Source organism: Nanorana parkeri, unplaced genomic scaffold (assembly GCF_000935625.1).
Source record: "Nanorana parkeri isolate BGI_ZX_2015 unplaced genomic scaffold, ASM93562v1 scaffold606, whole genome shotgun sequence".
Classification (NCBI taxonomy): Eukaryota; Metazoa; Chordata; class Amphibia; order Anura; family Dicroglossidae; genus Nanorana; species Nanorana parkeri.
In genome coordinates this window covers 849,531-862,097 of record NW_017306874.1, presented here as the reverse complement: position 1 = coordinate 862,097, position 12,567 = coordinate 849,531, and the positions used below count along the sequence as shown (strand labels likewise).

General features: G+C 42.3%; 1 protein-coding gene across 1 annotated transcript in view; it reads left to right on the top strand.

Moving 5' to 3' along the window:
• Positions 1-9,401: 9,401 nt before the first annotated feature.
• The window catches only part of LOC108792146 (intelectin-1a-like), a 6,450-nt gene continuing 3,284 nt past the window's right edge, over positions 9,402-12,567 (top strand). The window contains exons 1-2 of the mRNA XM_018562849.1: positions 9,402-9,468; positions 11,832-11,996. Of these exons, the coding sequence (XP_018418351.1) occupies positions 9,405-9,468; positions 11,832-11,996 (229 nt within the window). The 5' untranslated portion in view covers positions 9,402-9,404. The remainder of the gene's footprint in view (positions 9,469-11,831; positions 11,997-12,567) is intronic.

The following is a 12,567-nucleotide window of genomic DNA, read 5'->3' as shown; positions in this document are numbered from 1 at the left end:
ATCTTCATTTTTGAAGACACTTAAAGTGGAAACACTAAGTGACTTCAAAAATAAAAATGAAGATTCACTAAAACCTTGACGTATTCTGTCATATTTGGAGTGCTGATGACATCTATATACAACGATTTTACTTGATACGGCGCCATCCGTAGTCATTGCGAGCACCCATTTTTCCACATGGGAAGTCCGGTAAGGTGTGCTACAGGTCCTTGGACATTTGTACTCACAGGCTTCAGAGGTTCTCATCTGTGTGTTGTGGTGTGCTTAAATACACATGCATTGCATGCCGTGGTGCTATTCCAAACTGATGGTAACTGTTCACACTTCGCTCTGTGTGTTGCCATGTAGTGCAGTAAGGAGAGCACCATAGTTGTGTGGATGGACTTAATTTATTTTTGTTTAGGGTTGACCCTAATCTGTTTCCTTGCAGAGCTAGAGGTGTTGCTAGTATCTTTAGCTTCTCCTATGTAGGGATATACCAGTGATGTAAGCACTGAAACTGCTGAATATTAGTAAAGCTTGGGTCCAGTGTTAATCCCAGGAGCTGAATTATTCATTTCCTGGGCTTTCTGTCATGGACAGGGCTCTGTATCCACAGGGAAAGCACCAGTCAAGGAATTACAGAAGCACCCCTGAGGTTGTGTAAAGTCACAGGTCTCGCAGAGGCACACATTGGGCACTCGAGTCACAGGATGACACCAAATACCCAATTTTGCTTTGTGACACAAGAGTCACTGGACAATAGAAAAATGTCACCAGCACACCATAAGTTGAAAAAGCAAAATATTTTATTGCCAATAGATGTATCTCATTGGCAAGCGCTTTCGGGGCCTCGCATGGTCCCCTTCATCAGGCTTAGAGATAACCCATCGAGCACCCATTCTCATCAAGTGGGAATCCTGGTAAGGAGTGCGGTATGGTTCCTGTTTCTGCTTTTTACAAGAGTCACTGGAGACACAGAAGTGCACAAGTGTCCTGAGCACCTAAATGCACAAAAGCACTGGGGGTGCATGGGGTCCACAGGGGCAGGGGTTATTGGAGACACAGGAGCATAGGTATCACTGGAGAAACAGGGGTCGCTGAAGCACAGGTACATTTTGGAGGCTTGGGGGGCTCAGCTTCAGGCAAAAGAGACTAAGACATGTTGCTTAAATGTAGAGCAGTGCGTCTCCTAGCCCTTTTAAGAGGTGCTGCACACTGGAGAAAAGACATGGTGCTGGATCAAGGAGGAGGTGAGTGTGACATTATCCTACATTTCATAGGGCCTCCCAACTCGTCAAGGTTCTTGTTTCAATGGAAAGTGGAGATGGAATCTACCAGATGAAGATTGGATTCCTTCCAGTTAGTCCACTTTCCAGAGGGAAAGTCTAGGATTCGATAAACCTTGTATCTTGAGATGGATTGGCTAAAGATGAAGGATAAGAAAATCTGTTCAGGACTGGAGTTTCACAACCTGAGACATGAAGGCAGGCAAGGTTTGCAGCTGACTAGATTGTTCTTTGTAGTGATAACATGGCCCAAACTAATGCAGGGCAAACTTAATGGAGGTAACTTTGAGACAAATATTCTTGGTGGCAAGCCACACTTTATCTTCCAGTCGAAGAAGCGGAGCTCTTCAATGGCACTGATCAGCAAATTATGTCTGAGAGCAGAGTGCTGAAGCTGGTTTTGAACCTGGGATCAAATGTGATTGAAGGCTTTCTACAGTGCACTGCAGATGCGTTCAATGGGTCTTTGAGAGAGAAGCTTGTTAGTGTTTGAAGGTGAATGAGGTAGTTTGGACATGGTTGAAGCAAACTGTTATGGACAAGTGTCCATAGCCCCTAGGATAGAGACAGTTCAGGAAAACGGGAGCATACCCGAGGTTGTGTGAAGACACAGGTCTCACGGAGGTGTCAATGGAGTCAACGGATGACACGGGATAGTCTGGGGTCACTGTGTGACACAGGATACATAGAGGTCACTGGAACACACCAGGGTCACTGAAGCTCAACTGCATTCTGCCATGATTTTTATTGTCCATTAGAAATTCACAGCAACAGAGGTGAAAAGGAAAATAACAGCTTCTTACGGTGAAAAGTTTTGAAAGTTAGTTTAGAAGACAAGTTACAAAGTAAAAATAAAGATTAGAAAGCAGAGAGGTTAAAACTCGTTCTGGTTCTGGACACGGAGATTATCTCCATACATTGCATAACAAGACATTCCAATGAGAGGAGAAAAACTTGTTTCAATAACATATTTCTGCAAAGTAATTCTAGCAAGCAAACCTGTTCTGCTATAAAGAACCTAACATAAGCATATAAGCCCAGAATATTTTCATGTAATCATTAGTAAAACATTGCATTCTTAATCAGAGGTATGAATAACGCGTTTTTAAATCTGTCTGCATGTAGGTTTATTTTCTTTCACATTTTTATTGATTTTTTTATTTCACAAAAATACACACAGACCAACTCTTAGGGTTATGGCTTGAACACATTTCATAGAACAAAATGTACAATACAACAGTATAACAAATCAACAAGCAGATAAACCGAACTGGAGGGCATGGCCATTCTGTGATGGTACAAAAAATACAGCCTAAACCTTGGAAGGCGGAGCAATATCAGAGGACTCTAAACTCAGGAGTTAAACCTTAAAAATGCATTCAAGTACCCTAACTATTAACAAAAATGTATCTTATTTGTGTATCACTTGGCTGTGGAGCCTCAAATCATCTGTGAATTGGTGCTGACACTGTCCTTCCTTCTGGAGGGGGTCTACTTTTGTTCCCCATGGTCACTGTGTGTTGCAATACAAATTAGTAAACTAAACATGAGATTGTAGTGCATTACGAGAGCAAACTTGGAGCACACACAGAGATCATGGGGAACAAAGTAGTCCCCCTCCAGAAGGAAGGACAGTGTCGGCACCAATTTAGAGATAATTTGAGGATCTGCAGCCAAGTAATACACAAACAAGATACAGACACTGCTGGATCGGAAGTGCCTGCAAGCAGAGAGGAGTCAGCGCTGGATCGGAGAACCGCCGCACCGTTCGAGGGACAGATGAAAACATCAGGAAAGAAGAGGAAGATCGGAATAAGAGACATCATTTAAGGTAAGTGCTAACATTAACATTGGGGGGAGGGAAAACATTTTTGACTTTAATGTCACTTTAAGAAAGACTGTTGGGGAATATATATAGTCCACCAATGCAATCCACAGTATAGCACAGTATCTCTCCCTACTCTCTTCTGCACAATATTGTTGGCTTTCTCTAACAACTCACACTGACAATTTTGCTGCTATAAGCCAACTCTTTAATAGTGAGGTTGCTGGGTTATCTTATTCCTTCAGATTATTGGCTCTTGTGACTCAACTGACCAGTCGGTGTGCACTTTGTTATGGGTTGTTCCTAGTTTCTGGCTATGAAACTACAAACGTATCAGTCAGAAGTTCAGGATAAGTGAACTCCGTAAATCCTGGGGATCTACTTTGAACCTTAAGCCTACCAAGTATTGTGAAGAGCAACAGATGGGAGTTATTTTTATATTAAAATACTGATGGTAACTGTTAGAGCTTATGTGCATGTTGGTGCCTGTTTACTGCCCATTATTATTACTTGATTACATTATTATTACTTCTGTTGCAAGGCATTGTGCATTTAAAAAATCCACTGTCAAACCAGCATAAGCAAGTCATTGCTTGAAAAAATGATGGCATAATTTACAGGCAGTGAGTGAATGACAGTGCCTGAGGGAGCCTGGGGATTTTACAGTGTCAGCAGATCTCACTATAGTAAAATATCTTGTATGGTCAGTGTAGTAGCATTCCATTGAGGGGTAAAAACTATTTATTTTTTTTACATTCATGCAATACAGGTTTATCAGTCTTTAGAGTTCAACTGGAAACTCAACAACATGTAGGGAATAAACTTGCATGCCCTCACTTTAGCACAATTTAACCGTTGCATTTAACTGCTTGACATACATATGACAATGTCCAGCTCCAAAAAGCCAGGGATCTGCAACATTCTCTATATCTGTCAATGCAATGCAATGGGCTTGATCAACAGAGAGAGGTGTGTATGGGGGCTGTGGGAAGTCAATATTTGCACTATATATGTCATGTGTTGAGGAGTTTTTGAAGGTGAAAATAGGTAAGTATTAAGGCACAAAAATGTGTTTGTCAGCTACAATTATTTAGAAAGAGAATGTTTACATTTTAAATGTACCCTGTAGTGATTAATACATTTTTATATTAAAGTATACGCTAATCTAGAACAAATGGATGCCAAGTGCGTGGATTATGAGTATCACACCCCTAAATGCATAGGCTTTGAAAACAAAAGACCACCTGGACTCTAATATCCATGGCATGTATTATTGTGGGGCTTTTTTTATACTCAAAGGAAATATACTGACAATGAAGTAAATAACCCCCTTGGAATGAACACATCTATGCAATGGTGGAGACACTATTGACATTCAATGTAAGATCCACCCTTGACTGACACTCCAGCATTATTAATTTTCTTATCCCACCCCACCCACCCGCGGTACCCATCAAGGGGCGGTACTCACCAAGGGGGGTTGGAGGATCTCCCACTGAATCCTTTGTGTGTTTTCTGGCCTGCACCCACAGGTTACAATACTTTTAACCACCCTCCCTCCCCTGAGGAAGCCAAAGTGCAAAACGGGTAGAGAATCAGGACCAAGCACAACTATATCTTCAGACCATACATCAACCAACTAAAGAGAAGAAAAAAAACCTTACAGTTATCTTATGTATATAAAGTAACATGATGGACACATTATCTTGATATAGTTATGGTCCTGGGTGGGTTCATATTGCTTCCAGGTTTTATCTGTGGGAAATATGTCTCCACTTCTTGTCTTGGAGACGTAGCAGAAAGTGAGATGATATCCATATTTCCAATGTGAAATACCCTCTTAGACAGTTGTTATGGGTACAAGTGTCTGCATTGGAAGATTTCTCCTCTATCCCTGTTTTGATGAGAACTCAAAATTTTGGATTTACCCTCTATTTCATTGCTGGTGACACTGGTGATCAGAACAATTTGAGAGAGAGAATCTCCCTAATGGGGACACAGACGGTAATGAGAACCAAGCAGTGGTACAACTCTATACATGCTTAAAAAAAGTTTTGCATTGAGTTTGAATTGAAAGTGATATTAAAGTCAAAATTATTTTAAAATATTTCAAATGCTGATGAGATCACTTACAATGGATGCTGCTCCTTGATGTTTAAAAGTTTTAGTTTCCTCACTGTCAAAGCACCAATACTAGGTGCTGCTCCAGGTCGGTTCACTTGGATCTGCTGACAGGGTGCTTATTTCCAGTGTAAAGGTGACACTGGGGGTCTTTTGGACCCCCAGCATCACCTTAAAGAGTACCTCACCTCGGCATCAGGTGCTTCCTCTACCTGGATGGACCATGCATCAAAAAAAAGTGGAAACTCGTAGTGCAGATGGTTTTAAAATGTTATACACATGTATCACATTGTTTCATGGCCAGTAACTATTATATCTGATACTTTGTAGATTTATTCACACAGCGCGGCTTTTATTATTAATTTTATGCTACGCACAGCTGTTCCAGATTTTGTCTGCTCCTGTTTTGATAAATCCCCCCCTGTGTATTTAGCTGTTTGCCTGTTATTCTTCAAATAGTACCTGCATATTTGGGACTTGATAGTGTAGGGGGGCTTTTGGAAGGTGTGACACTTTCAGCCTCACCATGCACAGAGATTTTCAAGCCCGTGGGACAGCAATGCAAGGCCAGCAGACTGAGAGCGATTGTCATTGGGTTTCGATGACCTCGTGGTTAACCACTTACACGCACAAACAGTAGCTGTCACTACATGTGTTAATGGAAACACGCACCGTTCCCAGCAAATGCTGTGTAAATTTCAGCCTTAGGCAATGCCTGAGATGCTCGCTGTCCTTTGAGAGAGGAATACACCATATTTTCCGGCGTATAAGGCGACTGGGCGTACCCCCTACTTTTTCTGTGAAAACATAGGTTTTGGGCTATACTCGTCTTATACGATAAAATAATGTTTGAATACACCCACTAACCTCCATGGCGGTATTCCTGAGTGTGGCTCGGGGTTAATTTTCAGTACCATAAGAGGTAGCCACGAGCCACACTCGGGATTACAGTCTCTTACCTTGTCCACGATCCCCGATGTGTCCTTTTGTCTTCCGGGTTCCGTCCGTTGCGATCGTCCGCATCGCAGGGGGGCGGAACCGGCGGCAATTTTAAAAGTACAAAAAAAAATAGAACTAAAAAATAAAAATAAAAACATCAGACCGCCAGGGAGGCTAATCTGTCCAGTATTGCCGCTGGAGGTGCTGTAATACTGTATGTACGTTAGCTTCGGCTACATACAGTATACCGCGCTGAGCCAATCACGGCAGGCTTTGTATTCATTAATACAGGCTTTGTACGATAGCTTCGGCTACATACAGTATTACCGCACACCCATACCCGCTGTATAAGACGACCCCCGATTTTCAGGGGATGTTTTTAGGTCTAAAAACTCGTCTTATACGACGGCAAATATGTTAACAGGTTTTACAATATGGTAGCCCTCTTCAGAGACAAGGATTCTTCATTTCTTATTTAGAGTGTAGAGATAAAGCTTAATGATTTTAAATTATAATTTAATGAAGAAAAAAGAAAATGGTGCTGAATAATATACAGAAAAGAGACCAACAATACAACAGCAAACAAAAATGGAATAAGAATGAAATTACTTAGCCCAAGTCCTGGGTTCTATGGGGTCCAGCAGAGTTTAGTCAATGAAAAATAAAATGGATCCGAGATTGTCTCTTTACAAAAAAGTCTCTTGGCAGATGTTCTTTTTTTGATGGTATAGGAGAGCTCTAGCTACCTTGTCCAGCAACTTTTTGTGGGCCTTCTAGAGGGCATTACTGAGCCAGCCCCCCACCCAATCAAAAAGGTCCACAATGTCACTTTTCTAGATGTCTTTATATTTGTATTTTATCACATGCTACAGTCTGATAATATATAGATTATTGTGCAGTACCAACTTGGGATTTTGGAAAAACTTGGTAGACATCTGATATACAGTACTGTATGACTTCCTTAGAAGGGGTAATGTGTGCCTTTGGCTTCCGTACCTCATAAGGCGAGGGTGCATGGTATGTATGTAACCAGGGGCATATCCACCACAAGGCGTTTGCATAGGTGGTACTTTCCAGGTGGCACAAAACGCCACCCCTAAATCAATGTGGTGAGCTGGGCCACACAGAATCAGGCAAAGAGAGCTGCTGGCTGGAGAAGGAGGCGGGGCTGGAGGCGAGGATGAGCTGCAGGAAAAAGCTGCGGGCGGCACAGGGCTGCCCATACCCTACCATCTGACAATGGGATGTCACAGAGGCAGGCTGGGGGACTTCATGGAAGTGGAGCAGCACATGTGTGTAGGGAAAGGGACCCTGCACAGCCAAGCATAGATCCTGCACACCCCACCTGAGTCCAGGTGAGTCTCAGCTGGACTGTGCAGGGTCTGTGGTAGGCACTGCAGGGTCTCAGGTGGGCTATGCAGCTTCTATGGTGGGGTCTCAGGTGGGTTGAGCGGGGTCTGTGGTGGGCTCTACAAGGTCTCTTTGGCATTAGCCAATCAGGGCTTCACAAGGCGAACACACGCACTGCCGATATTCAAGTTGAACTCTTGCTCGGTTCGAACATCGAGCCCATTCCTACTTACCAGTTTTGGGGTGCTCAGACCTCATTACTGGCACACACCAGCCTATACTTTTTTTTCAAGCCTTGAATAGAATATTTAAAGAAGAACTCCAGTGAAAATTATTATTAACCCTTGGAATGGGGCTACCCCTGCACTGCAAGGGTTAAGTACTTGTTTTGGTCTAAGAAGGAAAATAACAAAGTTATACTCACCTGAACCGGCTTGGTCTTAGACCAGTCCCTGGAGCTTCTCTTTCCCTCCACTGCAGCGGTCTTAGATCTTGTAAATCATCATGTTCTATACACATGTATAGAGTGTGAGGACGCTGATGGACATTCCATTACCGCAGAGTAGGAGGAGAGAGGCTGAAGGGAGCACTGTCACAGCTGTCTGGATCCAAGGATCGGGTGAGTATATCTTTATTATTTTCCTCCCTAAACGAAAATGCACAGTTAACCGTTTAAGTACGGGGTAGCACCACTGCAAGGGTTAATAATAATTTCCCCCAAAGTTCTGCTTTAAACCCCTGTTGATCTCCCCTGAACACAGAAGGGCTTCTTCCCAGACATGGAAGGAAGCTCCTTTCATCCAGACTATCAGCTGTGGATGGGGAATTCAGCTGCTTGATGTAAGTAAAGAGGTTGGGGTGTACTGACAATCATAGACCTTATATGGCTAAATTGCCATACAGTGTAAATAATGTCAGAACAAGCATCCTGGCATACCTTATGGTAAGCTGTGGGGCAGGTAACTCCCCAACCCATAGCCGATTGAGCGGGAGGCCCATATAGCTTCTGGGTTTGTTTCAAACCTGAGCTCATCCCCACTGTTGAGTTTTAATGGATGTCTTTGTGCCTGTCTGGGGAGGTTTCCTTTAACTTCTTGCTGTGTCTCACACCCACCATGTAGACAAGTAGCAATGGGAAATTATCTAATAAAAGTCACATTCAACAATAAAAACCCGACCCTTCCCAGTTCAACTAAAAAATGTTTTAATTGGTCCATGGGTCCTTGCTGGAAAGATTTTTTCCTTACGTTCCATCACTGTGACACACTTCAAAAAGACAGGCATTGAGGTTAAATTTCCCCAGTGCCGCTGACAGAGGAGCTAACCTCTCCCCAACCTTCGGCAGGTTTTTTTCCTCACTGAAAAGTTTGGATTGGAGCTGGGCCAACAAAACTACAAACAAAGCCTTAGATACACAACCTTGTTTAATATGTCAAATTAATTGTCACAACCCTTAAAGACATAAATTAAAAAACAAGCCAAACAGGTAATATCAGTCTGTGGAAGAATGCAGTTGGGTAGGTTATTAAGAAAAAATACTATAAAAGGTAGCACCAGACTGAACGGATCAGAGGTCCACTATTGGAAGAGCGTCTAAAGTGTATCTGGTAAGAGGACTATTCTTGTCCTTCTCTCTCTCTCTCTCTCGCTCTCTTTCTCCTTTTTCTATATATGTATATACTGTATATTATATAACAAAGAAGATTTTATAGCAGAACCCGAGGTTATTGGCGTTTTTAATACTTTTCCTAAATCAACAGGAGACTATGACATATTTATATACTGTATGTGGCATTACCTTTTTATGGTTTCCGTTCTGTATGCTAAATATTATCATGCTGGGCTTGGTATAGCTGTATAGCATCCATTTTTGAAAACCTGTCTTTTTTGCTCAGGTGAAGATGTTGGTGCACGATCTTCTAGTGCTCTCTTTGGCACTTGGTGCAGCTTTTGCTGACAAATGTGGTAAGTATATTTCTTGTGTAGAAAAAACTATTATCTACAACTTAGGTGCTCAGTTATTTTTATTCTGGCATCCAAATGTCAGTCTGTTATTCTGTATTGTTGTTTGCTGGGTCTAAGACTCTCAATGCGATTCCAACTACAAGGTTATGGATATCTAAGAACCTCAAAACAAATTATGTGACCCCAGCCCAAGTTTCAACAATGTGTGCATGTCTGTCTTCAAAGCTACCAATGCAGACATTCAAACTAGCATGCTTTGCATGCCGGCATTGCTCTACTCATTTACTTCTTATGCAGACCGGTGAAAAAGGCTTTTCATGCTAAAAACACTGTAAAACCTGTAAAAGTTAAATTTCAAGCCACTGTTTTGGCATTTGTTCTTGATCTGGTTAATGATTCACAGCATGGTGAGACCTGGGTGGTAATTAAGACCAGCATATGATGTGTCTTGCTGAAAAAAAGATCTGAAGATTACTGGCAGGTTATACAGTGTGTATGAATACAAACTTATATCTGCCCAGAAGTAAAAATCATCTCTAAAATGTATATTTAATTACAAGTTGAGGTTTTTGATTATATTTAAATAAGTGCCTCTTTAGAGTTTCCAAGGTTCTGTAGTGGTCCTTTATTTTATATTCACTGTGATAATTCTGGCAACATAAAAAATGTTGTAGATGTTTGTACCTTTGCAACTTGCATGACTCTCTACAGCACTGCAATGACTATACAGTAACCAACATTTGAGAAAAATTAGGAGGGACACCTTGCAGGGAAGGAAAGGAAAACACAAGTTGCCTGCCACGCTAGTGGGCTTGGCAAATAAAGTGGGCATCACTTAATTGCATATGAGGGTACATTGAGGAAAGCGTGGGAGTAAAAAAAAAGCTACGTTGCTGCTGTTAGTGGCAGTAATAATGACTTCTATTAATGGTGTTACCAGAGCCGTAGCTAGCTCCTTTTGCTCCCGAGGCAAGAACAGAAAATTGTGCCCCCCAACAGACCTGTGCAGTATGTCACATCATGCGCCCTGCCTCCAGGATGGTGGAGCACATGCGCTGATGGCCAAATCCAAAATAGCATAAAAATGTGTTTCGTTTGACGAAACTAATGAAAACATTTTTCGTTTCCACTCATTTCGTCCGAAACCAATTTTTAGTCTCTGCACATGTCTAGTAATGTGTGTGTGTGTCTTGTTTTTATTTATTTTTTAGTATTTTATGTTTTTCCCTTTAGGGCGGGCTTTGGGGAAATATTATGGGTCCAAACAGACGTTTGACATTTCCGTTTTGAAATAGAAAAAGAGATTGAGCCCACAGAGTCCTCTGCCCATACTGGTGGGGGAGAGCAGCAGGGAACTGAGGAGAAACTGGAGCCTGTGCCACTCATCTTCTCCCTGCCGAGCTGCGGCTGTGTTGGCCGCCTGGTGCCCGTTGCCAATGGTGCCCTGTGCTCGCCATGGCAACAGGGGTGAGGGGGCGCTGCCAGGCCGGCCCTGGCTGCGCCCCCTCTCAGCTGCGCCTGACGCGAGTGCCTCACTCGCCCCATGGTAGCTACAGCCCTGGGTGTTACTGGGAGCAAAAATAAACCCCAGCATTGGTGGCCAATGGCAGTATTATTAAAACTCCTCTTTCAAGCTCATGGCAGTAATTAATCCCCCATCCCTCCTTTCCTTGATTGTCAGTGCAGTAATTGTTAAACCCCTCCCTTTCATTGGTGCCAAGTGGAAGTGATAATTAGCCCCTCCCCCCTTCATTGGTGGTGAGTGACAGTCATAATTAATTCCCCTACCCCCTTTCATTGGTGGTCAGTGGCAGTGATAATTAAGCCCCCTTCAATGGTAGCCAATAGCAGCAACAATTAACGCCCCTCCACCCTTCCTTGGTGGTCAGTGGCTTTCCCTACCAGATCACACGCTGCTGCTCTATGTCCTCTCTCCTCAGCATTTCGGCCTGGGACTATAGTTCTACAGCCAGATGGAGATTACACCACCACCATTTTTTCTGGGCCTTGTGCTGGAATGCAAAGTGTACCTGCACCTGGCACCTTGCTGCCACTCTGCACTGGCATTAAGTGTCCTTGGTCCTGCAGGCACGCCATGGGGACATGAACACTGCAGGTCCATGTCCTAAATCCTGGACTGTCCCACAAGATATTGACAACTGTGTGACACTTGACAACTATGTGAGTATGGTACATGTTACTATGGAAAGAAAGTCTGGAGACAGGTGGAATAAAAACCAATATGATAGATTTTATATAAATATATGTTGGAAAATATATTTAAAGAACCTTAAATGTCACAGAAATTCAGGAAATAATATATATATATCTGTTTCGCTAATTGTCCTTATGTCCTTTTTTAGAATATGCTTCTATCTCTGAGAAGAAGCAGAACATCCTGAACCTGTTGGCATGCTGGAATGATGAGGCTGCAAATAGCAAATCAGATTCTGGGTACCCTACTGGAGGTTCTGACTATGGATACAGGAATTGTAAGGAAATCAAGAGTTCAGACAGATATGCTAAAGGTGAGATGCATATTTTTTTAGCATGATGCATTATATACATTATGGAATACTAACAGTCAGACGTAGTAAAAAGATTAGGTCAGTAAAGTTTTTTGTTTTTTTTGTTTGCCGATGTTATTTATTACCTTATGTGGGATTGTAGTACACCCTATACTTAACGTTCAGTTTGTTTGGCATCATAGAAGTGACCTTGTTGCTCATACAACATAATTATTGATTTTCTTTCTAAAGCATCAGTGGTAGTTGCTAGAGCTGGTAGGCGTTGCTTGGGCAGCGTGGATTAAATAGGGTAGCGAGAGAAGAGATTTTAAAGAGGTGGGTTTTGAGGGGGATATATAAACATTATAAATGTGAGAGCATGTCTAACAGGGTAGGGAAAAGAATTGCAGAGAATATAGGATTACCTGAGAGAAACAGAAGGGGAGAAGGGGAGAATAATTAAAAAATGTACAGACAATACTAGAAATTTAGGTGGGAAGGTGAACTATGAAGTGCTTTAAGTGTTTCCACAGCATAGCCACAGCATAGGCAATATAGTTGAGCACTATAAATAGAGGAAGAAAAGACAGGA